The sequence below is a fragment of the Sciurus vulgaris genome, assembly GCF_902686455.1.
Source record: "Sciurus vulgaris genome assembly, chromosome: 9".
NCBI lineage: Eukaryota > Metazoa > Chordata > Mammalia > Rodentia > Sciuridae > Sciurus > Sciurus vulgaris.
The window spans coordinates 77,446,868-77,471,313 of NC_136469.1; the positions used below are offsets into that span (position 1 = coordinate 77,446,868).

The 24,446-nt window shown below is 39.7% G+C and overlaps 1 protein-coding gene and 1 long non-coding RNA gene across 2 annotated transcripts; one reads left to right on the forward strand and one right to left on the reverse strand.

The window, feature by feature from the left end:
- Positions 1 to 3,838: 3,838 nt before the first annotated feature.
- On the forward strand, positions 3,839 to 22,596 carry PLAC8 (placenta associated 8). The gene is made up of 5 exons (XM_079152935.1): positions 3,839 to 3,993; positions 14,156 to 14,295; positions 16,049 to 16,173; positions 18,113 to 18,228; positions 22,479 to 22,596. Exons 2-4 carry the CDS (start codon positions 14,184 to 14,186, stop codon positions 18,215 to 18,217), a joined length of 342 nt encoding a protein of 113 aa, XP_079009061.1. The 5' UTR covers positions 3,839 to 3,993; positions 14,156 to 14,183; the 3' UTR covers positions 18,218 to 18,228; positions 22,479 to 22,596.
- Positions 5,965 to 7,240, reverse strand: LOC306669102. The gene is made up of 2 exons (XR_013766029.1): positions 6,118 to 7,240; positions 5,965 to 6,087 (listed from the first exon to the last, which is right to left on the reverse strand). It is a non-coding gene; the product is annotated as an uncharacterized lncRNA (long non-coding RNA).
- Positions 22,597 to 24,446: the final 1,850 nt, after the last annotated feature.

Consider the following 24,446-nt stretch of genomic DNA (forward strand, 5'->3'; position numbering starts at 1 on the left):
CAAGTTCAAGGCCAGCCTCAGCAAATTAGTGAGGCTATTTCAAAATAAAACATAAAAAAAGAGCTGGAGATGTGGCTCAGTGGTTAAGTGACCCTGGGTTCAATCCCCTATACCAAAAAAAAAAAAAAGAGAAAGACTATATGTCTTTGTGGGGGGAAAAAAAAAAAAGATTTCTATTGCCCAAGTTATAGTTGATACCTCAAACATCCTTTAATATCAGCTTACATATTGCAGCCAAGCACAGTCAACATCAGCCCAGGCAACATCAGCACGCTACAGGGGCTACAGGACATGTGACATACTGAGGACCAACTGGGGCATAAGGACACCATGAAAATACTGGTTTCCAGGACTGGAGACACCAAGCTCACTAAAGATGGCAATGTGCTCCTATATGAAATGCATATTCAACACCCGCATCCTCTTTAATACCCCAGTAGTAATACCCAGGACGTCATAACTAACAACCAGGGTGGTTGTCACTGGCAAGCTGCTCAAACAGGTGGACCTCTATGTTTCTGTAGGTCTTCATCCCAGGAGATGACTGAAGAATTTGAAGCTGCAAAGGAAAAGGCCCTTCAGTTTTGGGAACAAATCAATATTCAGAATAGTCAACTTATGAGTGTGGACTTGAAAGCACAGGTGAGCTGATGGTAGCCACAGAAGCTGGCATGGGGGCAACGACTGTGCAGAGACAGCTTCTGCACTCCTGCACCGCGAGTCCGCCAACATTCTCAGGCTGATGAGATCATGCGAGCTGAAACGTCTTGTCTGAAAGGTTGAACTAAAGCTTCCCCAGTATCATCTGAATCTTGAAGGTGACACAGAATGGTCCCGAGGAAAGTTGCTGTGGAATTTTCATCTAAGCCTCCAGTGATTTTCAAATAAATGTTCTTTTCCCATTTGAAAAAAAGAGAGAGAACACTGGCACTTATTCAAATTATAAAGTTCTGAAATTATGATTATGGTAATCTTTTAATTGTACTGGGTATATACATACAAAGCAAATTCTTTTTACCATGGAATAGGACATTTTTCTTTATCTTCAGTGACATAAAATTACATGTTAGATAAGAATATTATCTATCTTGTTATTAAATATTCCTTGAGGGGCTGGGGTTGTGGCTTAGTGGTAGTGCATTTACCTAGCACATGTGAGGCACTGGGTTCAATCCTCAGCTCCACATAAAAATGAATAAATAAATATTCCTTGAAAAATCAAATTTCAATGGCTTAATAATTCTCCTTATGAGTATATGTTAAATTACCCAACAGTTCCCTCTTGTTAAATAATTATGTTTAAAATGTTTATGCTAATGTAAACAATAGGCAATTGAAGGTTTTAAGCACATGTGCTTCCTTATAAATTTCCATGAGTAAAATTACTGAATCAATTTGACTTTTCATGCTTTTGAAATAGCTTTCTTAAAATGGTCCCTCAGAGAGTTAAGTTGCAAGGGGTAGAAAGACAAGATGTTGTCTCTGTGGGAAACTATATAAAGCGGTCAACATAGAGGCAGAGGTTAAAGAGATGGCAGAAGGCCTGCTGACCAAGGGCCAGAGTTAAGAGAAATAGAAAATTTTCAGACTGACCATATTTTCAAGCTTCAGAACTTTGTGATTATGTGAAATATACAGCCCAAGTCCCGTAGTGTCATTTTTTTTCCACCCAAATTACTGTCTTCTCCTACGTTTCCATGACGTTGTTTCACACAGTTGGTCTATCTCTGCAGTCCTCGAAGATGATGTCCAGTGTTACCAAGCTTTGTAGTTGGAGGCTTGGCAATTTCCTACATTCTGTGCAATGAATGTTAAGTTGAAACCTTAAAAAAAAATATGTGGGCCAAGCATTATCAATGATTCCTTGGTAACTTTGGTAGGTAGGTCTCATTTTTCCAATTTTGGAGGTGAGGAAACCAGCTCGGATTCTTAGGTTGACTTTCAGAGGCAATGTAGCTAACAAGTCGCTTGCCTAAGATTTTATTTCATGTCAACTCAGCTCCAGACTATGGTTGTTATTACTACCAATTTCTTTATATCTTTATTTTAGTATTAGTAGTTCTTTCTTCCTAAATGCTTGTTGAAGCAGGGCAGAGTGGCACACCCCTGTAATCCCAGTAACTCAGGAGGCTGAGGGAAGAGGATCACAAGTTCAAGGTCTAAGTAACTTAGCAAGACCCTGTCTCAAAATAAAAAAATAAAAAGGGCTGGGGATGTAGCTTATAGGTAGAGTGCTCCTGAGTTCAATCCTCGGTACCAAAAGGGCTAAGAAGAAAAAAAAAAAAAATTATATTCTTTGAATTTTTTTGCGGGGGATGGGGTACTGGGGATTGAACTCAGAGGTACTTAACCACTGAACCACATCCCCAGCCATTTTTTATATTTTATTTAGAAACAGGATCTCCCTGAGTTGCTTAGGGCCTCTCTAAATTGCTGAGGCTGGCTTTGAACTTGCCATCCTCCTGCCTCAGCCTCCCTAGCCACTGGGATTATAGGCATGTGCCACCGTGCCTGACTTTGAATTTTTTATTTCATAATTTAACCTGTCAAAAGACACAATTCCAACAAATTTAGTGTAAAGATCTGATTAGCTTTTATTTGTGATTCTAGAATTAAGCAACACCTCATTCCATAAAGTAGAATAAGTGTTCCAAAAACCGAACAGAGGATTTTAGCTCTATGGGCAGATGGGATCTGAAGGAAGCAGGAATTAAAAAGCAGATAGATCATTGCAAAATACTTTCCTGACGGGGTCAAAACAGAAGGGATTCTTCCTTATTACACTGTCTCAAGTTGACTAGAATCTCCTGTTTTCAGAAAACTGGGTTCACCCAAAGTTGTCTTTGGCTAAATGGCAGTCAGCACAAATGGCTGCACTCTGGTTTGGTTTGTCTACTGGTGTCTGCTGCAGGAGGGAGGTCCAAAGCAATGGACTTAATAAAACTTAATAAAACCTCTCAGAAATGAGGGTTGACAGCCTTCCTATCACACACTCAGAGGTTGTTTAGAATGGGAAATCTTCCCTGCTGGAACAAGGCTGTTGTGTTAACTTGTACATACAGGGCAGTGCATGGCACAGACTAGAGGGCACACATCTAAGTCCCAGTGCAGCTACTTCCTAGCTGCCATCTACTAGCCACTTAGCATTTTTTTGTTTTCATTTCCTTGTCAGTCAAATGGGGGTAATAAATCTACCACCCCATGGAATTGTGTGGACAATTCAACAAATGGATGCACGCAAAAAGCATTTGCAGCGGTGTTTAACAGCAAGGGTTCAATCTCTGCCAGGGAAAACAAAGCAATACAATTAAGAAAGAAGTGTCTAATTAGGTATGGAATTCCTGGTAGCGTACTTTCTCCCAAATGCTCCCTGCAAGCTCCACAATAAAAAATAATGGTGTACATTTGTAACCCCAGCAGCTCGGGAGGCTGAGGGAGGAGGATCCAGAGTTCAAAGCCAGCCTCAACAATTTAGCCAGGCCCTAAGCAACTTAGCGAGACTGTCACAAAATAAAACACAAAAAAAGGGCTGGGGATGTGCTTCAGTAGTTAAGCACCCCTGGGATAAATCTCTGGTATCAAAAAATAAACAAGTAAAAATGGCAATAAATATGTACTAGGTAGTATTATTGAATTTAAAGGGGAAAAATGAAATTTAAAAATTAGTAAGTGTTGCCCGGCATGTAAAACCAATCAAACTACTCAATAAATCAAATCTTTTCCTGCCCAAAGGATGTATGAGTGAGTGCACTTAACACATGTAAGAAAAGGAACACGCCTTATTTGGCAAGAGATATTTTCATTCTTAAGATAAGAGAAACAGCTTGCAAGCATTTTTCCTGGATTGCACTGGCCAATCAGAACCTTGGGATTTGTTCTTTGTACTACCCTGCAGTAGAAAGCCAGTTACCTCTTCACAGCAGAGCTTCCACTTCTAGTAAGATCCTCTCCTGGGCCACAAGACACTTCCTGCTCTGAGCCCATTTCATAACTGTAAGTACTTCGAAATTAAGAACTTCTTTAAAAACTTATCTCAGCACTAGGGGGGAAAAAGTGTTCTTTACAATGATTTGATTTTCTTGCTTTTGTTCCTAATATGCCATAGTTAGAGGTTCAGCTGAAAGACCATTGCTTTCTTTATTTAATTGCTTTAAATTTAATAAATTTAGTCAAATTCAACAATTACATGTTAAGGGTTTTGCTACATACTATGCTTTCAAAGTAATGGAAGAGCCAAGCTTCACATCCTCCAAAAATAATGCTTTCAGCAGGAAACACATGAGTCGTATTCACTAACTTGATCATTAATTTCACCACATATGCATGTTTACTTGGGCTTATCTAATTTCTTTCTAATTTTTTGTATGTGGAAAATATTATATTTTATCTATATAAAACATGGTAACAAGAGATGAAATTTTTGTAGATTTAGCTAATGAATTGTAAGAATCCTTGAATTCTCATTAGGAAAGTAAGAAAAACAGACTAATATCAAAATTAAATTCTGGTATTCGCTGATATGTATAACGAGAGATGCCGCCCTTCACATCTTTAAATGCTTTCACATCTTTAAACACCTTCACATGTTTTAAATTCAAGCATTGGATGCTTTCATGAAAGATTATGTAATAAAAAAATGTTTCAATTAAAGCAAAAAATTTAAATTTAATATAAATATACAGTAGAAAGAAAAGAGAAATCTAAGTAATATATCTAGTATCTGGGTTAATCAGTATAAATGATACTTATTATGATTAATGCAATATAGCATATTAATATTCAAAATATTGAACTGTCCTTCTCTTCATAGGCAGAGGAGATAGGTACAAGGTTGGTCCAACTAAAACTAATGAATAAAATTAAGTTGTCCAAAATGTGAGTCAAGTTCTGCAAGATTTCCTACAACAAGACCATTCCCTGTAAAGAAAGTTCTAAAGAAAGACACTCTTCAAAGCTTGTCCACCAAGAGCCCCACTTCTGTTCTTCCTGCCTTCCATTTCTCCTTTTTCCTGAATGGTTCTCACCAATTTTATCACTCTTTCTGTTCTTGTGGGATCAAAGATGGCATGAAACAAAACACCTGTGTGGTCAGGCAGTGATGAGGAGAGCTGCAGGCCATGGGTGGGGAACCTGGATACCAGGAGATGCCGACAGCTCCTTGGCACTTATCGAATCCAGCACAGTTCTTACAGAGGGGGTTCAATATAAGTTTTCTAAATGGAATTAGACTTGCTGTTAGTTATTAAGAACAGAAGAAAAAGGAAAAGGCAAGGACCAGGGGTTACAAAGTATGCTCTGCTAGACTGCTGACATTGGAATGTCCTCCAATGTCACGGCTCTTTATTGGTGGGCAACTAAGGGGCCATGAGGTAGTTTAGTATGTGCTCCTTGGGCATGTGGAAGGCTCTAGCACATGCTACATCTTCCTGGAGAAAAGCACACATTTGTCTAATTCACCAAAGCAGCCACATACTCACCAAGCTGGCTACACAGAGGGGGCACCTTACTTGATAGTGATAGGTACAGCACCAGCAGCCCTGCTGGTGATCATCACCAGTTCTCAGACCTTGGTCTGTCCTAACTGAGGCACAATTTCTGAAGATAGTGTCCAGTTATCTACAAATGTTCCAAATATTTCTTATACTTATTAAGCTTTGGGAATCACTGAACTAAGGGGACAGGCACAAGCATAACGTCCCTGAAAAATCTTAGAAACACCCCAGCACTAAGATCTCCAGGATTATTATTTTTTTTCCTTCTACTTCCTTAAATGAAAGGAAGGTTAAAGATTCTTGGATACTTAATGGTTGAAGCAGAGTGAACTACAGTGGTTTAGGATATTTTGCATTTGCTTCTGTTTTATATTTGTTGCAACTTAAAAGAAACCTGGAATTTTGAAATGATCACAGAGCTGTGTACAAGTGAGTGTGTCAGTGAGTGTGTTTGCTTTCTTCTCTCAGGTTGTTTTTGTTTTGTTTTGTTTTGTTTTTCTTGGAGGGAAGGTTGTTTTGTTTGCAGTGCTGGGGGCCAAATCCAGACTTGCATAGGCTAGGCATGCACTGCCCCACTGAGCTGCACTCCCTGCCTCTCCTCTCAGGTTTACAACTATAAAAATACCTCCTCCAGTAAGAAATCTCATGGGAGAAGTTACAAGGCTCTTTTCAGAATGAGTTTAAGGTGACAAGGGGCAATCCTGGATGCTAGTACCCTCTAGGACTGCTCTTCCGGGCAGGACTGGACAGAGCAGGCTTCTCAACAACTGTGGGTAACCTTCACTGGAGAGGAACTTCTAGCATTAGAAATCTCTTGGGTCCCACACTCCACTTCTCTGGTTCCTGGGGTTAAAGTTGCCACAGGAAACACCTTGATCACCACAGTTTCTGACATTTCCAAAAGAGGAAGTCAATAGTAGTGCAAGAAACCAAAGCATACAATGTTGACTGTTGGGCTGAAAACTTTTGGGCCACTACAAGGAGGAAATAAACTTTCATAAAAACTAACTGGCAGTCAGCATATGTGTAATTTGGATGCAGCAGCTTGCTTCAGATTATAAAGATTGTCAGTGATTGGACTTCAAAGTCCCTCAGCAAATGTCCAGTCTCAAGGTGCTAGAAAGTCTAGCAGTAGACAATTTGAAAACACAAATACATTTGTTATATACTGAGTAAGGGCAGTTAGATAAAGGAAAGGACAATTAGATAATGGCAGGCCAGTTTTTATTCTGAAATCTTCAAATTGCTGGTATTGTATTTAAAATCACACTGTAGGTCCCTTGAAAAATAAGTGAGCTAAAGGAAGGAACATGTTTTTCCTCTGAAAGAGATTATGGAAAGGATATTCACTCACTTACCCATTCAACTACTATTTATCAAATGCCAACTGTGTGCTAGGTATTGGTTCAGGTTTAAGGGGGGTGACGGGGAAGGGGGACAGCTACAACTAGCATGGTCCCTTTAAATTTTTCTTTTTAGTCACTGGATTTGCTTTTTGTTTCCAAAAGGCTATTTCTTGTTTTGATTATAAAAGAAAGAAATGCAAACTGTAATTTTTGCAGTACTGAGACTCAAGCCAAGGGTCTCACACATGTTAAGCAGTCTACCACTGAACTACACCTCAACCCTCAAATTATTCTTCACACAATACAAAAAATTATAAAGATAAAAGTGAAAAAAAAAACCCTACCAGCCAATCACCCAAGAGCACCCATGTAACATTACTTTCATAATTTTTCTGATATTTGATTTTTTTCTTTTTTTATTTATTGTAAACAAATGGGATACATGTTGATATTTGATTATTAAAAGGGAATACAAAAGAAATCTGAATATGCTTCCTTGAGCATGTCCTGTAATAACTTTTCTTCCAACACACTGTAGGAAGCCACTACCCAAAATATAATTTTTATCATTTTAGCGCTGGAGTTCCAGATGTAGGGAAGTCCTGGTCTCCAGTATATGTGGAGCCCCAGGGGTCATGTGAAGTGCGACCTTCCCCATTACTAAGTGGTTCCAGCGCTGGGCAGTTGGCAGTGTTGGAGTCGGGGATGCGGGTTGGGGGGCGAATAAGGACTGAACCGAGGGGCGCTTAACTCCAAGCGACATCCGCAGTCCTTTTTTATTTTTTATTTTGAGACAAGATCTCACTAAGCTGCTTAGGGCCTCTCTAAGTGGCTGAGGCTGGCTGTGAACTCGGGATCCTCCTACTTGTCAGTGTTTTAAATGCATTTTCTTCCCTAGCAGCAAGCACAGCCTCAGCAAGATGGAAAGAAAAAACAGTGGTGGCGGGGACGTTAGTAGCCACCTACTGGATACCCGGTGCCTGCTGTTTCAAAACCTTACATCAAAATTCCCGGTCATTTGGTGCCTACTTTTCCCCGAAGCAAGCTAATTATTGCGAAAAGCAATGAAAACTGAATTATTGCAATTTCTTTGCTTCCTAGTTTCTGAGATTGACGGAGTGAGTTTAGAGAGTTGTGCTTTCGTCCTATTAAGTTGGAAAGTAGGCATGCGCAACAGAAATAGAATCTAGGACCCACCTAATAAGTGTTCAAATCCCTGTCTTACTTTCCGACCACATTGTTGCTAAGCACACAACATTTGCTAACAAGTTTCAAATTTATAAACTCCTGAGAGTGAGACTGGCGCAGGAGGTCCCGCGGAGCTGCAGGTGCCAGGGTGGGAGCAGCCCGCGCCCCAGCTCCCTTGCGCCTGCCCCTGGGGCTCCTGCTCTGGTACAGCCCGGGCGGTCGGGGTGGTTCCCGCCAAGTCCCGGCCGCCGGCAGCCCAAGTTCTGGGCCCTGGGGATCCCGCCCTCCCTCCAGCGGCCCCGCAAGGTGCAACCACCTGGAGCTGGTTGTTCCAGATTGTGTGCACATCTTCAGTTGACGGTCTCCTTGCGGTGAACTCTGTGCTGGCTGCCCTGAGAATTCAGAGGCAAATAAGGTCTGGTCCTAATAGAAGTGACACGCGGATAAATACGCAACGCCGTCCGGAGCAGAATGGGGGTGAAACGGCGGAAAACCTCCAGCGCCCAACTGCAGCACAGTCACCATCCCTCGTCCAGACCAGCCTGGGGGCGGGGGACACACCCCACACACCCCCACACAGCCGGAGCACCGTCAGTGCGGCGGGTGGGCTCTTCGCTTCTGTGACCCTGCTCCCTGGACAGGAGCCAAGGCCAGGGCCAGAGCGCAGCCAGCCATCCCATCCTCCCCTGATGAAACCAGAACATAATGTTGGTACAATACTGTTCGTTAATTAACCTGTGGATCTTCCGCAAGTTTGGCCAACTGACCAACTAATGTTCTGAAAAAGAGAAAACCAGCCCCAGACGTGAAGGAGCTGGTGGGGATGTTTGGTGTTGCTTACAGGTTTTGAGGCTCCCCTTTTACTCATAAACAATTTCACTGAGCATCAGCATCAGATAAGAGTACTCTGTGAACATAATGGGTCAAGATAAAAACACCAGCATTCCATAGTCATACCTGGACACAGTGAACTTTAAACACTGTCCAAGGAGCAACAACAACAACAACAACAAAAAATCACTAAACATTTCCCTTTTCTGGCTAATAAAAGTGACTGCTGCCACTTTACCTGTTGCACACTTAGCCTCCTCTTGTCAGCCCTCCTCACAGATGATTTATTAATATACCTGATCATAAAATTGCCTGCACTTTGACACCTCCTTGCAGATCCTCTCCAAATCACTCAGCGAACGCCTCAATTCTCTAAGCCCTCTATAACACTGAGACAATTCACAGTTCCCCATCCTGTGCTTTCTCCCTTGCACAGTAATAAGCCCTTGTACAAGTAATAACCCTTACTTGTTCAACTACAGTAACTCTTGATCATCTCTGACTGGACAATGCTGACAGTCCCTTTTCTGTTCCAGGATTCAGTTCAAGATCCCACATTGCATTTGATCACCATGTCTTCTTGGTCTCCTTCAATCTGGAACATTTCCTTAGTCTGTACTTGTCTTTCCTGACCTTGACACTTTTTAAGGAGTACTGGGCAGGTACTTTGTATAATGTCCTTCAACTGATGCAGAGGGGCTGGGGATATAGCTCAGTTGGTTGAGTGCGTGCCTCACAAGCACAAGGCCCTGGGTTCAAATCCCCAGTACTGCAAAAAAAAAAAAAAAAAAAAAAAAAAAAAAAAAAAAAACCAGCAGAAAAAAATGTTCCATCACTGGTAATATTAACTTGGTCACTGGTAATATCACTTGGTCAAGCATCTGCCAGTTTTTCATCACACTTTCGAAGCCAACTAATTTTGGTATCTGTATGTTATAAAAACACAGTTTTCCCTTGCCTTCACACCACAGCAATCAACACAAAAGACTTCTTTTAATTCAAAAGGTGTGGGGACTTCTTCCAAACAGCAAGCAATCCATCAGTTCTGCAGCAGACACCAGCTGGGTGTCCTCTAATTCAGTTCGGTTCTAAAGTGTCAGAACTACCTGGAAAAAGCATCAAATTCCACAAACTGAAGCCTCAGTCCCCAAGATTGCCCTTGCCCCACCTTGGATGCCAGTCATAAGCCCCAGGTAGTTTTACCTGTGCATCTAACTGACTGGCTATAAATCACGTTTACCATAACCCCTTCCTCTGGATTGATGAAATTGCTAGAGCATCTCATAGAACTCACGCAAACTCTTGATGCTTACCAGTTTATCACAAAGGATATTGCAATGAACACTGATAAAAGGATGCATAGGGCAAGATATGGGGGCAGAAGTATGGAGTGTTCATGTCCTCTTTGGGGTACTACTCTCCAGGTACTTCCACAACTGCCTGGAAACTCTCCAGATCTGTCTTCTTGGGTTTTGTTGGTTTTTTTGTTTTTTTTTATAACCTTGTTTTATTTATTTTTTTATGTGGTGCTGAGGATTGAACCCAGTGCCTCGCCAGTGCTAGGCAAGTTCTCTACCACTGAGCTACAACCCCAGCCCCTCCTCTTGGGTTTTTATGGATACTTCATTGCATAGCCATTGTTCATAGACTGGGTAGGTGCTTTGATATGACACTCAGTAATTGGAAGAAGTGTCTATAGGTATCTACAAATAAATCTATCATGGATAATGAGATCAAGCCTATATGTTCAGATTCTTCAGCATTTTTTCTCTGGGATATGGGGCCAGACTCCTTCTCAAATGGGGGCCTTTCATTATGACCAGCTCCCACTTAGAAAAATGGAAGAGAATTAGAGTTTTATGATTTGCCTTGGAGAAGGGAAATTCTAGTTTCTATGACCTGCCTTGGGGATGGAGTTATGGGCCAGGAACCAGGAACCATAAGTGAAACTATATATATTTGTTGCCTCAGGCCCTGAGTGCTGGTACCGCCCTGTTTTAATTTTTTTCTCATTCCTTTGAGACAGAGTCTCACTGTGTTTTCCAGGCTAGCCTTGTACTCCTAGATTCAAGTGATACTCCTACTGCCACTTCCCAAGTTGCTGGGACCACAGGTACATGCCATCTCATTCATTATGCCATCGTATGCACCTGTAATTTGGTCACAAACCTGAAGTTCGGTCAAAGTTATATTGGAGTGATCCTGAAAGACCCACAGGGGGACTTGTGATCTTTACAAGTGTGTGTGACCTGAATATCCATGAGTTCATACCTTTATTCCAACCTAACAACATAGGACTCGTTCTAGCTTTCCTCTTTTCCTTATCTGTAACTTCTTTCTCTAACAGTGAAAAACTTTGAACCTTGATCTCATTATCCATGATAGATTTATTTGTAGATACCTATAGACACTTCTTCCAATTACTGAGTGTCATATCAAAGCACCATGCAATTAGGGGGGGATTGAATTCTGGGGCGCCGAGAGAGAGAGAGAGAGAGAGAGAGAGAGAGAGAGAGAGAGAGAGAGAGAGGGTGAGGGAAGAGGTTAAGGGAGGAGGGTTCAAGGTCAAGGTCAGCTGGGGGCAACTGTCTCAAGTCTACCTAGCATTCTTAGACAAGGAAAGAAGGTACATTAGCCTTTAACTTATCAGTGAAATTGATCTTTGAAGTTAATGCTTCGAGAAGCATAAAAAGGAAAAATAATCTAGATGATGGAAGTTGGGTTTGTTTATTCACTCTGGTTGTCTTACTGGATTACAGGGGCAGATGACTCTGTCTCAAAAATAAAAATAAAAAGAGCTGTGGATGTAGCTTAGTGGTAGACCACGCCAGAATTCAATTCCCCCCAAATTGCATGGTGCTTTGATACTACACTCAGTAACTGGAAGAAGTGTCTACAGGTATCTACTGATAGTGATTGTGTTCAAAAGATACAAATATTAAAATAACATTCCAAGTCTCTTTTTTTAATTAAACGGCTTTATCCTCCTCCAAAATAACTGAGCATCCTTAGCATGTGGCTATTTGCTAGGATTCAGAGAATCATCTATAAGACCAGATCTGATTGATTTATAATTATCTGTGATGTCACCTGGGCAGACTTAGACATGTTTGAAGCATCTCTACCATTCATTTCCAGTTGTGTGGAGAAATACCTGAGACATTGCCTAACTTTTCAAACTCTTCTTGGTTTGGTATATGGCTCTCTTTTCTTGTTCAAGGGGACTACCAAGCTAGCAGGTGTTACGAAGCAATGAGATCTAGAAAGAAAGCAGCTAATTCAAGAAATAGAGAGGAACAAACTAATGTGAAAAAAAAAAAAAAAAAAAAAAAAAAAACAGAGGCAATTTGCCTGTTTTTGAGATTGTTCTATATAGGAAAGAACATAAGAGAACAAGGGGTATAATAACACTGCTAAAGTATCTAGAGGCACTATAGTTTAAATTTTTTAGTGTTTTTCTTTTGTGCTTTTATAAGTAAGCACTGAATTCTAAAGTGGAAATGTATTACTCCCCAGTGCCTCACGCCGTGAGTCATGTATATTGTAAGTGCTTCGTTCTACAAGATGACTAAACGTAACTGAGGACCCAACCTAGAGCTTGATGCTAAAGTTCCTGTTCTCCAGGGGGTCACCACAAACCAGTGACAATGTCACACTGTTGGGAGGGAGTGGGGCCCTAAGGCTGAGAAGCAAGGGGAGAAAGAGGGCCTGTGGAGCCAGCCAGAACGGACTTGAATTTCACTATTTACTTAATCTCTCTGAGTCTCTATTTCTTTATCTACTCCAAAGAAGATGATAATTTCTACTTTGCAGAGCTGCTCTGAAGATTAAAAGGGCAGTGTGTGTCCATTACCTTGCCTGATGTGGTGTAGAAACTTAATGAATATTAGCTGATGTAATAGCCAACAAGTGTTTATGGAAACCATCAAGACACTTCTCTTCTGTATTTTTGTACATTGTGGCCACCTCTTTATTTTTTTTTAATATTTACTTGATTCTTTTTCAAAGGTATTTCTTGGTACATTATCATCATATATAACAGTGGGATTCATTATACCATACTCGTTCAGGCACATACACAATTTGATCAATCTGGATGAGGTTGGGGATCCCTGCACATTCCCTTGCTTGATTAGGGAAAATGTTTATTAAATTCATCCACAGACTGTCTCATTTAGTGAGCAATGTGAGGTGGGCAGGTCAGAAACCATTTCCATTTTATAGATTAAGTGTCTAGTTAAATGACTAATCTAAGATCACAAAGTTTCAGAAACTGTGACATGATCAAAGATATTCTCACTCCAAATCTTACTCATGTTCCATGACTTCACATAGCCTCTCACTATGGAGTGAAGTTAGAAGTAACCCAACAAAATTGGTTTCATGCAAACTTTGCTGGGGGCCAAAAGTGTAGCTTAGTGGTAGAGTTTGGCTAGCATTCTCCAGGCTCTGGGGTTCATTCCCCAGCACCAAAGGGGAAAAAATAAAGCTTAGCTGGGACACACTCTGAGGGCTTGCCCCTACCTTGTGGCAAGGGTCTGTCAATTCAGCACTGACAAAGGGACACAGGTTCCCAGTAAACTGGAAGTGATGGATCAGCCTGGATGCAGGAAGATTGAAAAGGACTGATAATCAGAAACAAGCCCAAAACAAGAGGGAGCAAAATAAAGGAGCAAGAAAGGAAAGGGTACCTGGGATGGTGGCACATGCCTGTAATCCAGGAGACTTGAGAGGCTGAGGCAAGAGGATCGTGAGCTGAAGGCCAGCCTCAGAAACTTAGCGAGATCCTGTCTCAAAATCAAATTAAAAAGGCTGGGCATGCAGTTCAGTGGTAAAGCACCCCTGACTTCGATCCCCAGTTGAAGAAAGCTACCAAAAAGAAAGAAAGAAAAACAGAGAAAGAAAGGAGGAGGGAATGAACACTTAAGCTTAGAATGATACAGTGTCAGAGAAGTTGCCTTTCCATACTTCACTGCTTGCCATAATTCACTAACACAGGGCAGTCATTTGTTTCCTTGTCTCATAAATACCAGGTACCTGTCTAAAAATAGTACATGAACAACCCTGTTCCACCCTGTGCCCCATGAGGAGCACCTGTTTACCTTACCAGTTCAGTGAATTCCTTTTCCCCCTGGGGCCCCCTGTCCTCTGAGGGGTGGAAATAGAAATTATGTTCTTCAACAATCAACAGGCAACTTCATCTAAATGGCCTCACTAGCCAACAGAGCATAGTACTGCAAAAGAAGGCCTTTCAAGGAGCAACATTCAGGCTACTAAAGCCAACATTTTCTTTTTCAGATCAGAGTTTTTAAGACCTGATCTGGAAATGCAAACTCAGGGGCCCACCGTCATCGTGACTCAACCTGGATTTGTTCGTGCGCCCCAGAACTCCAACTGGCAGACGGGCCTGTGTGATTGCTTCAGTGACTGTGGAGTCTGTAAGTGTGAGGGGAGGTGCCTGGGAATTGCCATCGAGCTGAATTACCAGAGTCCAGATCCTTCCCCTGTTTCTCCCTTATTGTGCAGTAAAAATTCCTAAGTTCTCACAGGCAGCTGTCAGGCAATGGTGTGTTTAAGAGAAGACTGTATTGATCTTAAGTGAACTCTTCTCCAATCAGTAAAGAACAGTCATACCCACAAAATAAGTTGTAGAGATAAAACAATGAAAGTCCTGATTGATTCTAAAGATGAACAGATCTGGCCTAATAATGAAAAACAGTTTGTGCCTTAATGAAAAAAATGTCAAGTTTAAATTGACTTTTAAAAAGACTGTTCTTGGTTACACATAAATTAAAATCTGTGTTCATAATCACATTGTGTCCACACACAGTGGGTAGTTTTCATCCATAGTTTCAGCAGAAGCTTGGAGTAGAAGTATTTTAGTTTATACATTTAGGTCTTCACACACCTGAGAATAAAGAATTTTGAAGGCAAAATTGAGAATTCAATTTCTCAATTTCTCATTGGGAAAAATATCTCTTTTTGTAAGATCTCTCTAAATGAACTTGAACTTGGAATCTTGACAAGTGAATTCAGAGGGAAGATTGGGACTGAGACAAGGGTGACAGAGGGGACTAAAGTACTTTGTTCTCAATACCAGCCAAGAATCAAACCTGCTTTCAAAACATTTTCTCTGAAATCTACTTATCTGTCTCAAGTCTACACAGTATTCTTAGACAAGAAAAGAAAGTGCATTAGCCCTTAACTTACCAGTGAAATTGATCTTTGAACTGAACAAGTTAATAATTCTTTGAGAAGCATAAAAAGGAAAAATTATCTAGGTGACGATGGAAGCTGGGTTTGTTTATTCGATCTAGTTGTCTTACTGGATTACAAGGGCTGATGACTCACCCAACTCAGGATATCAGTTCAATATCCGCAAATGCAAGTGATAATTGAGATGAGAGTTGTAAAGTTCTCTGCAGATAAACATTTTATCCTCCAACCCCTAGTATTATTACCCAATTAAATAAATATAAAAGTTCTAATACAACTTAATTGCTTCATGCCAAATGTTCTTAAATGTGAATCTGATCAAATCATTTTCCCCTCTGAAGATACTTCAGTGGTTCCTCATGACTTTCATGATAAAAATCTAGACACTCATGTTTCTCCATCAACTGGTCCCCAGCCTGCTTCTCGTCCCCGCTCAGCTTCATACCCTTGCTACCATGAGGCTCCGGCCATACAGAATGAACCCTAGCTTTGCCAGCTCATGCCACGTCATCTCAAAGAGGCTCTTTCCTTTAAAAGTCCTCATCAGCTTTCAATGCTCAGCTCAATCGGTTCTTCCTACTCAGGACCTTGTGGCACCATTTCCGTGCATGACCCCTTGCATCTTGAGCAGGCTCCTGCTGGAGATCATTTCCTATGACGTCCCCACTAGCCGTAGTCAGGGGTACTGAGCATAATGTGTGGAACATGGAGAGGTGTTGGTGAATCAATGACTAGGTGGACAAAGGCACTGCAGTGAAAAGAATGGCATACTTTCCATGGTGGGGTCATTCCTGAGATGCTTTGGGGTTTGGAAAAGCTGATGCAAAGCCAAACAGAAAAGCTAAAGATGGATGTGACAGCATGGTAGATGGCAAAGATTCCAGGGTGTGGCCTGCTTTTCCAGGAAGTGAACTAATTTTCTGCTGGGATGGAGGCAGCCTGGAGTAACTTGTACCCCTGCTTTCATATGTCCAGGTCTCTGTGGCACGTTTTGTTTCATGTGCCTTGGGTGTCAAGTTGCAGCTGACATGAATGAATGCTGTCTGTGTGGAACAACTGTCGCAATGAGGACTCTCTACCGAACCCGATATGGCATCCCTGTGAGTCGCTCGTGATCCCTTATTTTTCAGATATGGAACCGCATTCAAAATGTACATGGAGAACAATTAACTCTCTTTCTGCAATGTATGTCATACACCGTAAGAGGATAATTTAGAACCTACTGTGTCCCAAGCGCATTGCCTAGGTTACCTCACTAAATCTTCACACCATCCCTGTAAAGTGGGTCCACAACATTTTACAAATGAAGCCCAAAGAGATGCCCTAGTAGAAGAGCCAGTCAATATCTGTCTATGAACTGTCCGTGTATGCACCTTCCATTACACCTACTTCACTCTGTGCAGCAGGAGAGTTATTATTCAGGGGTCCACAGAGCCTCAGCCGAGAGCATGAGCATGGACACGTGTGTGAGCATGGATACATGCTCACATAGCTCTCTATATTTAATATTTAACATAGAGAATGATAGTGTGCGTATGTATGTGTTTACATATATTTACACATATATGCCTCCCTGTAGGTTTGTGTATGTATATATGGAGAGAGAGAAGAGAAAAAAGAGAGAGAGATCCATTTTGAGGAATTGCATCATGCAGTTATGGAGGATGGCATGTTCAAAATTCACAGAGTAGGTTCACAGGAGATGTTCTTGTGAAATCTTTCTTGCTAAGGGGACAAGTCTCCCCCACCCCACCCCCACATAAATTTCATCAACTGATTGGATGAGGCCCACAGAATGGAGGGTATTCTGCTTTACTTAGAGTCTACTGATTTAAATGTTAATCTCATCTAAAACATTCCTTCAAGAAATGTTGAGCCAAATATCTGGCTACTGTGGCCTACCCAAGTATCACAGGGAAGAAATGAATATGCAGATTTTTAGGAACTTATTTAATTTCATTAAGATTATTTTATCTTTTTACTTAAAAACATTTATCAGTGTTTAAATTACAAAGAATAATACATGTAATAGACTTTTATGACAGACAGGTAGGGTGATGCATATCTATAATCCCAGCAACTTGGGAGGCTAAGGCAGGAGGATCGCAAATTCAAAGTCAGCCTCAGGATCTTATCAAGGCCTTGTCTCAAAATTAAAAAAAATAAAAGCTGGGACTGTTGGGGATGTGGCTCAGTGATTAAATGCCCTGGGTTAAATCCCTGGTACTTAAAAAAAAAAGAATTTTATGACAAACTCAAACACAGAAGTATATAACTTAAAAAGTGAACCTCTTTGTATGCAATTTAATTACCTACTGAAAAACTCTATTAATAATTGATGTGCATCCTCTTTCAGATTTTTTTCTATGACTAAGTCATAAATACAGTTTAAAGGTGAATATAGCTATAGACATAGACATGGGGTTTGGGGCTTTAGGAAATGAAAGGAAGAAGAAATAGAAGTATTGGTCCTAAAGACTGTATCTTATTTGACATTGAGGGTAGATAAATATAAATACAAACCGTGGATAAAAATTTAAGGATAATCATTAGTTAGATAAAATAAATTGTGAAACATGTGAAAGGAAACAAAAAGACCTGGTAAAGCTCTATTCAACAAAAAGAAGAAAATTTTAAAATAAAATTAAAACCACACCTGTACTCGCGCCCGCGCGCGCACACAGACACACACACACACACACACACACACACACACACACACACTCACACACTCAGTAAATACCAAACAAAAAATGATTTGGTCACCCATGAGTAGGATTGATTTAGATTTCTCTGCTGTGATAAAATGCCATTACCATTTGGTTGGATATTTTCTCGTATTCTCAGAATTTAAAAGAACATTTTATATGTCATGAAGCAAGACAAGAGTTATACAGAAAAAATTTCCTGAGCGTATCCATCTGAACTGAATCTGAAGGATCAGTGCCTTCTGCTTCTCAAAATGCCTGAAAATCCACAAGTCTTAATTCCAAATAGGTGCATCTTACATTTATATTTTTTTTGTGTGTTTTCAAACAGGGATCTATTTGTACCGACTACCTGACCACTCTCTGCTGTCCTGTGTGTTCCCTTTGCCAAATCAAGAGAGACATCAACAAAAGAAGAGCTATGAATGCTTTCTAAAGGAGCTGGTGGTGAGTTGATGCCAACACTCCACCCAGAGTCTGTGGGGTTTAGATGTGTGATTCAGGGTCTTGCAAATTATTCACTGTCAGAATAATAATTCAGTAATAACTATTAAGTCTCCCAAAGTGCTATCTTAATAAAAGATTGATTTTAATGTCTTCTTATCTATTCTTTGAACCATATTTTAGTAAAGGAATGGTGAGTTTTTTAAACTTCTCAGAATTATATTTTTCAGTTAGTGAAGCCCTTACCAACTGTGAAATACCAGAGTATGGTGAAACAAAAGAAGTAGAAAATACACTCCCTACTAAGACAAATAAAAGGCTTATAAAAGAAACTAGTAATTATCATTATAAAATAGTAGAGCAAATAAAAATGATAGATTCTGGAACATTTTGATTGACTGTGCTGGAAAGCATCTATCTAGTGAGGTAAAGCTAAGTAGGTCCGACTGAACAGAAACATAATGTGGTATGAGGCCAGACCAGGCACATAGCCATCTGCCCTGGTAGGAGCTTTCCAGATGTCTCAGGTCATTCATGCTGGACAGAGACCTCAATGGCCTCTTTAGTAAAACTAGCTTTGTTTGAGAACTATTTACATATATAGACATACTTAAACATATTTATTGATGAAATGACTCAAAACATGTACATAATCATATAAATATGTCTGTGTATATAACAAATTTATGCACATACACATGTAGCTCTATCTGCCCAAATAGTATGCCCCACTCAGTGGAAGAAAAGCTACATGTACAGCATTTGATACAAATGTCTATAAACACAAATACAAACATGTGTATTTCTAATAAATGACATATACCTTATAAAATATATCAATTTATAGCTAAGTGTACAAATACCCCAAACAAAACACATTAGTAAATAAATATAAAAAAATTAATAAACATATGGAAAAGCAAATAGAAAAATCATCCTTATAGAGAAGGGGGACTTAAAATGGGTGGATATAGAATTTAGAACATTTGGAAATGTTATATAGAATTTCACTGTCTGAAATTCAGTCCAATCTTTTTCCACTAACTTTTCCCAGGATTAGCTATTGAGGATATAGTTAAATAGAAATCAACAAGAATCTGTCAGTTATCTCTATGGATTACAGCTTGAGTATAAGAAGAAACATTATTTTTTCCATTCTTTGCAATCTCTCACTTCCTGTCTGGAGTGAGGACCTTGTTTAGGTAAACAAAACAGCAGCTTAGCAGTTACCACCCCCAGGCCCAGGAGGCCAGGAGGGAGCAGTTACCTGTTCTCCACGAAGAGAACAGTGAGGACGTTGCCCTGAGAGGAAGAGTGTCCTCTCAATGGAGGGATAAGAGCAGTCTGAGGCAACCTCCCAGAATGGGGTCAAGGGAAGCTTTCCACTGTCCTCTTGGGCTTCCCATTGGCTGAACCCACCAAAAAGGCAGAGGGCAGCAAAGAATTGCTCTAGGCCACAGACCAGCTTCCTGGACATATAGCAAGGTAGACAAAAGTGGATGTGGACCAGAGGGGGCAGACAGGGTCACTGACAGAAGATGCAAATAAAATGAATAAAAATGGAATGTTGCTTTTGATCGTCAACATTAGTAATCCATAGATTTTCCCCCCCACAAAAAAACAAAAAACATCTTTATGAGCTTAGGGTCAACGTGCCTAGAACATATGGTATAAGTAGGAAAATATTGAGAAATACAAGAATATTTTTTTCTTTTCATATTTTTTACATTAATAAAATGATGTATGTATACTGTAAACAATGTAAGAGGAGTGAAAATAATTTATCAAGTTAACACATCACAGCTACAAACATGAATCAAACATATAATCTTAATTCAATTGGGAGTTTTCTAATTTATGCCTGATATTAGCTTCATACAAAAAAATACATGTGTGTGTACACATGTATATGTATTATTTATCATTAGCACCAGAGTCTTTCCACATTTTTGTTGGTGCATTATAGCTGTACATAATGATGGAACTTGTTGTTACATATTCATACACACACACAATATAACAATATAATTTAGCCAATATCACTCTCCAGCACTTCCTCTCTCCTTCCCCTTTTCCCAACCCCTTAAAAATACAAGATTTTTAAGAGTTATTTGGGGCCTTGGCATACAGTCTCTTGAATATTAAGTTAATGACTCAGTAACCTTTGGGAAGTTACTGCAGACTCAAGTGAATAGAACTAATTTAAGAAATGATAACTAATATTGGTATATAGCTGATATGACAGAATAAGGTCAGAAGCAAAGATGTGAGCCATTGCAACACTGTTAAATACATAAAATGATTTGGATACAATATGTATCCCCACACATAACAACCAGTCCTGACATCTGAATTAGTTTTTGTCAACCTCAGAGAAATTATCTCATTGAATCTTTGAACTGGTTTAAAGTAAAAATATCTTGGTGGTTCTGACCCCCTGATCATCAATTTGGACCCTACATGATTGATTGACACTAAAACTAGATATAAAAATATCTTAAAAAGAATCAAGAGACAAAGAGCAAAAAATGAATATTTAGGTTGAAATATATTAACCACTAAATTAGAGGAGAAGAAGAGTAAGAAAGAAAAGGAAAAACAGATTGAGACAAAGGGACATAAGAAACAACTGAAAAGGCTTCCCACAACTCAAACTGGAATAATTTGAGGAACAAAATAATGTAGTATTGGATTGTAATCAATACTATCATATTATCAAGAAATGTAAATGTAAAATAAATGTCTATGAGGCCATACTGATATAAACAATTGAATACAATTTGAAAAAAAGTATGTGTGTTGAAGGCAGGGAAAATTGGGAGTTTTTAGGCAAAGAAGAGGTAGGAGGATTTCTCTGTAGAAAGAGACCAATTTCCCATATAGGACTCCAGATATGTACTGAGCTGGTGGTGCACACCTGTAATCCCAGCTACTCGGGAGGCTGAGGCTGGAAGGTCATAAGTTCAAAGACAACCTTAGCAACTTCTCGAGATCCTGTCTCAAAATTTAAAAGCTAAAAATAAAAAAGACTGTGGGTGTAGTCAGTGGTCAAGTGCCCTGGGTTCAATCGTCAGTACCAGAAAAGAAAAAAAAAAAAACAAAAAACTTCCAAATATTTGTGTAGCTACCTCCTTCCTCAAGGGAATGGAACCTGATTCCCCTCCCCTTAAGTGTGGGTTTGCATAGTGACTTCCTTCCAAAGAACAATATGAAAAGCAGGGAGAACAAGTATACAATAGAGAAACCTGAGAAAACTATCTCAGCCAAGTGATCAGAGTTGCCATATGGATGGATTGAATCCCAGAAATGATGTTATAAGAATGGTCCTTGACCTGTGTGATAATTCCTCCCCAAACTTCAACTCCAGTCTAACCACCAGGAAAACATCAGGCAAACTAAACTAGGGCACATTCTACAAAATACTTGACCAGTATCCTCCAGTCCCAGAGACTCAGAAGGCTGAGGCAGGAGGATCACAAATTTGAGGCCAGGCTTGGCAACTTAGTGACCCTCAGAAATTTAGCAAGACACTGTCTCGAAAAGAAAAAAAAAGAAAGAAAGAAAGAAAAAAAGGACTAGAGATGTCCAGTGGGTAAAGCACCCCTGGGTTCAATTTCCATTATCAAAACAAAAATAAAAACAACAAGAACATGTCAAGGTCATCAAAAACAAGGAAAGTCTGAGAAACTCAGTTTAAAGAAGCCTAAGGAAATACAAAAACTAAATGTAATATAGTATCCTGGATGGGATCCCAGAATAGAAAAAAGACCTTAGGTTAAAAACTTAGGATAAAGTATGTTTTGTTTTATTTTGTTTTGGGGTACTGGCATTGAGCTCAGGGACACTCAACCACTAAGCCACATCCCCAGCTCTATTTTATTTTATTTAGAGACAGGGTCTCACTGAGTTGTTTAGCATCTTGCCATTGCTGAGGCTGGCTTTGAACTCTAGATCCTCCTGCTTCAGCAGCTGCTGGGATTACAGTCATGAGCCACCACGCCTGGCTTAAAGTATGGTTTGATTAATAATAACGTATCTATTTGTGTTCATTAATTGTAACAAGTCTACCATAGTAGCATATAATATTAACCAACAGGAAAACTGGGTACAGGGTATATGGAAACTCTCTGAACTATCTTTGCAACTTTTCTATAAATATAAAATGATTCTGAATTTTATTTTTATTTAAAGTTAATTAAAATTAAAAAGTAGATTGAGAAAATTCAAAACTATTATCCATGTATCCTTTCTAGGTGAAGAGTTCTTACTGAAGCAACTAAAATCAGCAGACAGCTCTTCAACTTGAGTCCTCCATCTTTTGCAAGTGAAATATGATGGATACGTTTAATTATGATGCCACAACACAAGAAATCAAACTTTTGATGTATTTTACATAAATGTTGTCCTTTAGCATAGTTTCTCCTTGCTCTCACACTATCAAATTTTCTGGCTTATAAAATGTTTACATTACATTTGAAATATTAAAAAAAATAAAATTTTATTAATAAGACTCTTTGTTTTGTTCTGTGCATGTAGTGTTGGGGATGGAACCCAGGACCTTGTGCATGCTAACCAGGTGCTCTATCACCGAGCTGCACCCCTGCCCTTAGCAAAATTCTTTATGCTTCTTTGCTCTAAAAATATCTTGGTCACTAGTTAAGTTCAGGGGTCAGTCTCAGAATTTTTTCTTGTAATTTGGTTGCTTAGTAGGACATTTTAGTCCACAGTAACTCAGCTCTTTCATCAAGAACTTCAGAGACCATTACAGCACTTTGAGTCAACACTTTTGCTCCTTTTCATGTTATCTACAAGTCTAAGCAATGCCAACAAAGCAAGATTTTATGCAAAGGACACCCAATGCCTGGCTTCCCAACTGCATACTCAAGGGTTTTGTGTTGTTGCTTTTCTTCTGTTTTGAATATGAGGTATCAGAGGAAGCAATAAAAATTTCATTATCAAATGCAGTATGACACAATTTAAGTTAAATATTTATGGACAAATGTGTGAGACAATTTTTTCCACATTTCTTATTCTATTTGATTCATCTGCAACATTTTGCCCTGAAGGAAAAATCTCACTTCTTAATTTCTCCTAGTCCTCCTCAACTTCTGAGTTCATTTCAGGGGCAAGAGAAGTGGGGCAAAACTATCTATTTTATAGATTAATTGTGAAATTTCAGTGAGATGAACATCAAAGCCTGGAATTTAGTAGGCACTCAATGAACTCGAGTGCACTGTCCCTGCCTTCCTCCCAGTGTAGACATGAGTGCTTCAGAGCGCTCTATCCTGGGTCAACCCTTTCATGCCAAGTGTTCTTGGGTAGCATCATCTACTCCTACAGCTTCACCTGCCTCCTATATGCCAGGAAGGACACCAAAAACTGTATTTCCACCGGACTCAGGGGTGCATGCATAAAACCTCAGCAACTCGGAAGGCTCAGGCAGAATGATTGCAAGTTCTAGGCCAGCCTGGCCAATTAGGGGAGTCCCTATCTCAAAGTGAAAAATAAAAAGGGTTAGGGTTGTAGCTCAATAGTAGAGCGCCCCTGGCTTCAATTCCTAGTACTGCTAATAAACCTGTATCTCCAAAAATCTGGAGACTTGGGTGACAGAAGATCATCCCAACTGAGGATCAAAGAGCCGCTGACAACCATGAACTCATAGCTGTGCAGAGATTTTGGAACTTCAGTTATCAAAATGAGTTGGATTTACCCTAAGCCATTAAGTCCCCAGTTGTCAATTCTGCATATATTTCAACGTAATTGACACAGGTGCATTAAAATCAGTTGGAAATCATAATCTAGAGCTTATATATCCTTTGTTATCATGAAGACCGAAATACAGATTGTCCTGTATAGGATACTGGGACAATATAGTATCTTTCACACATATATAAGCCATTCTATAAATAGGTCATCAGGCAAATATGATATCCTTTCATACACTACACAAAAAAGCAACTTTCATGATCTGTTCAACAATTAATTTTGGTGGAATAAGCAAAACACTTCAAAGGGTTAAGTACTTTTTTAAAATATATTTTTAGTTGTTGATTTACCCTTATTTTGTTTATATGTGGTGCTGAGAATCGAACCCTGTGCCTCTACACATGGTAGGCAAGTGCTTTACCACTGAGCCACAACCCCAGCCCCAGGGTTAAGTACTTTTTGACGATGTGTTGTTGGTTTCCCATGACATGGTTTGTTTTGACATCACTGGTGTT

What these genes read in the sequence shown, in the direction of transcription:
- PLAC8 (XM_079152935.1), top strand. Translation starts at nt 14,184, where the DNA reads ATGCAAACTCAGGGGCCCACCGTCATCGTGACTCAACCTGGATTTGTT. An exon ending in CTTCAGTGACTGTGGAGTCT is followed by an intron (nt 14,296 to 16,048) that starts GTAAGTGTGAGG and finishes TCATATGTCCAG; the next exon opens with GTCTCTGTGGCACGTTTTGT. An exon ending in GAACCCGATATGGCATCCCT is followed by an intron (nt 16,174 to 18,112) that starts GTGAGTCGCTCG and finishes GTTTTCAAACAG; the next exon opens with GGATCTATTTGTACCGACTA.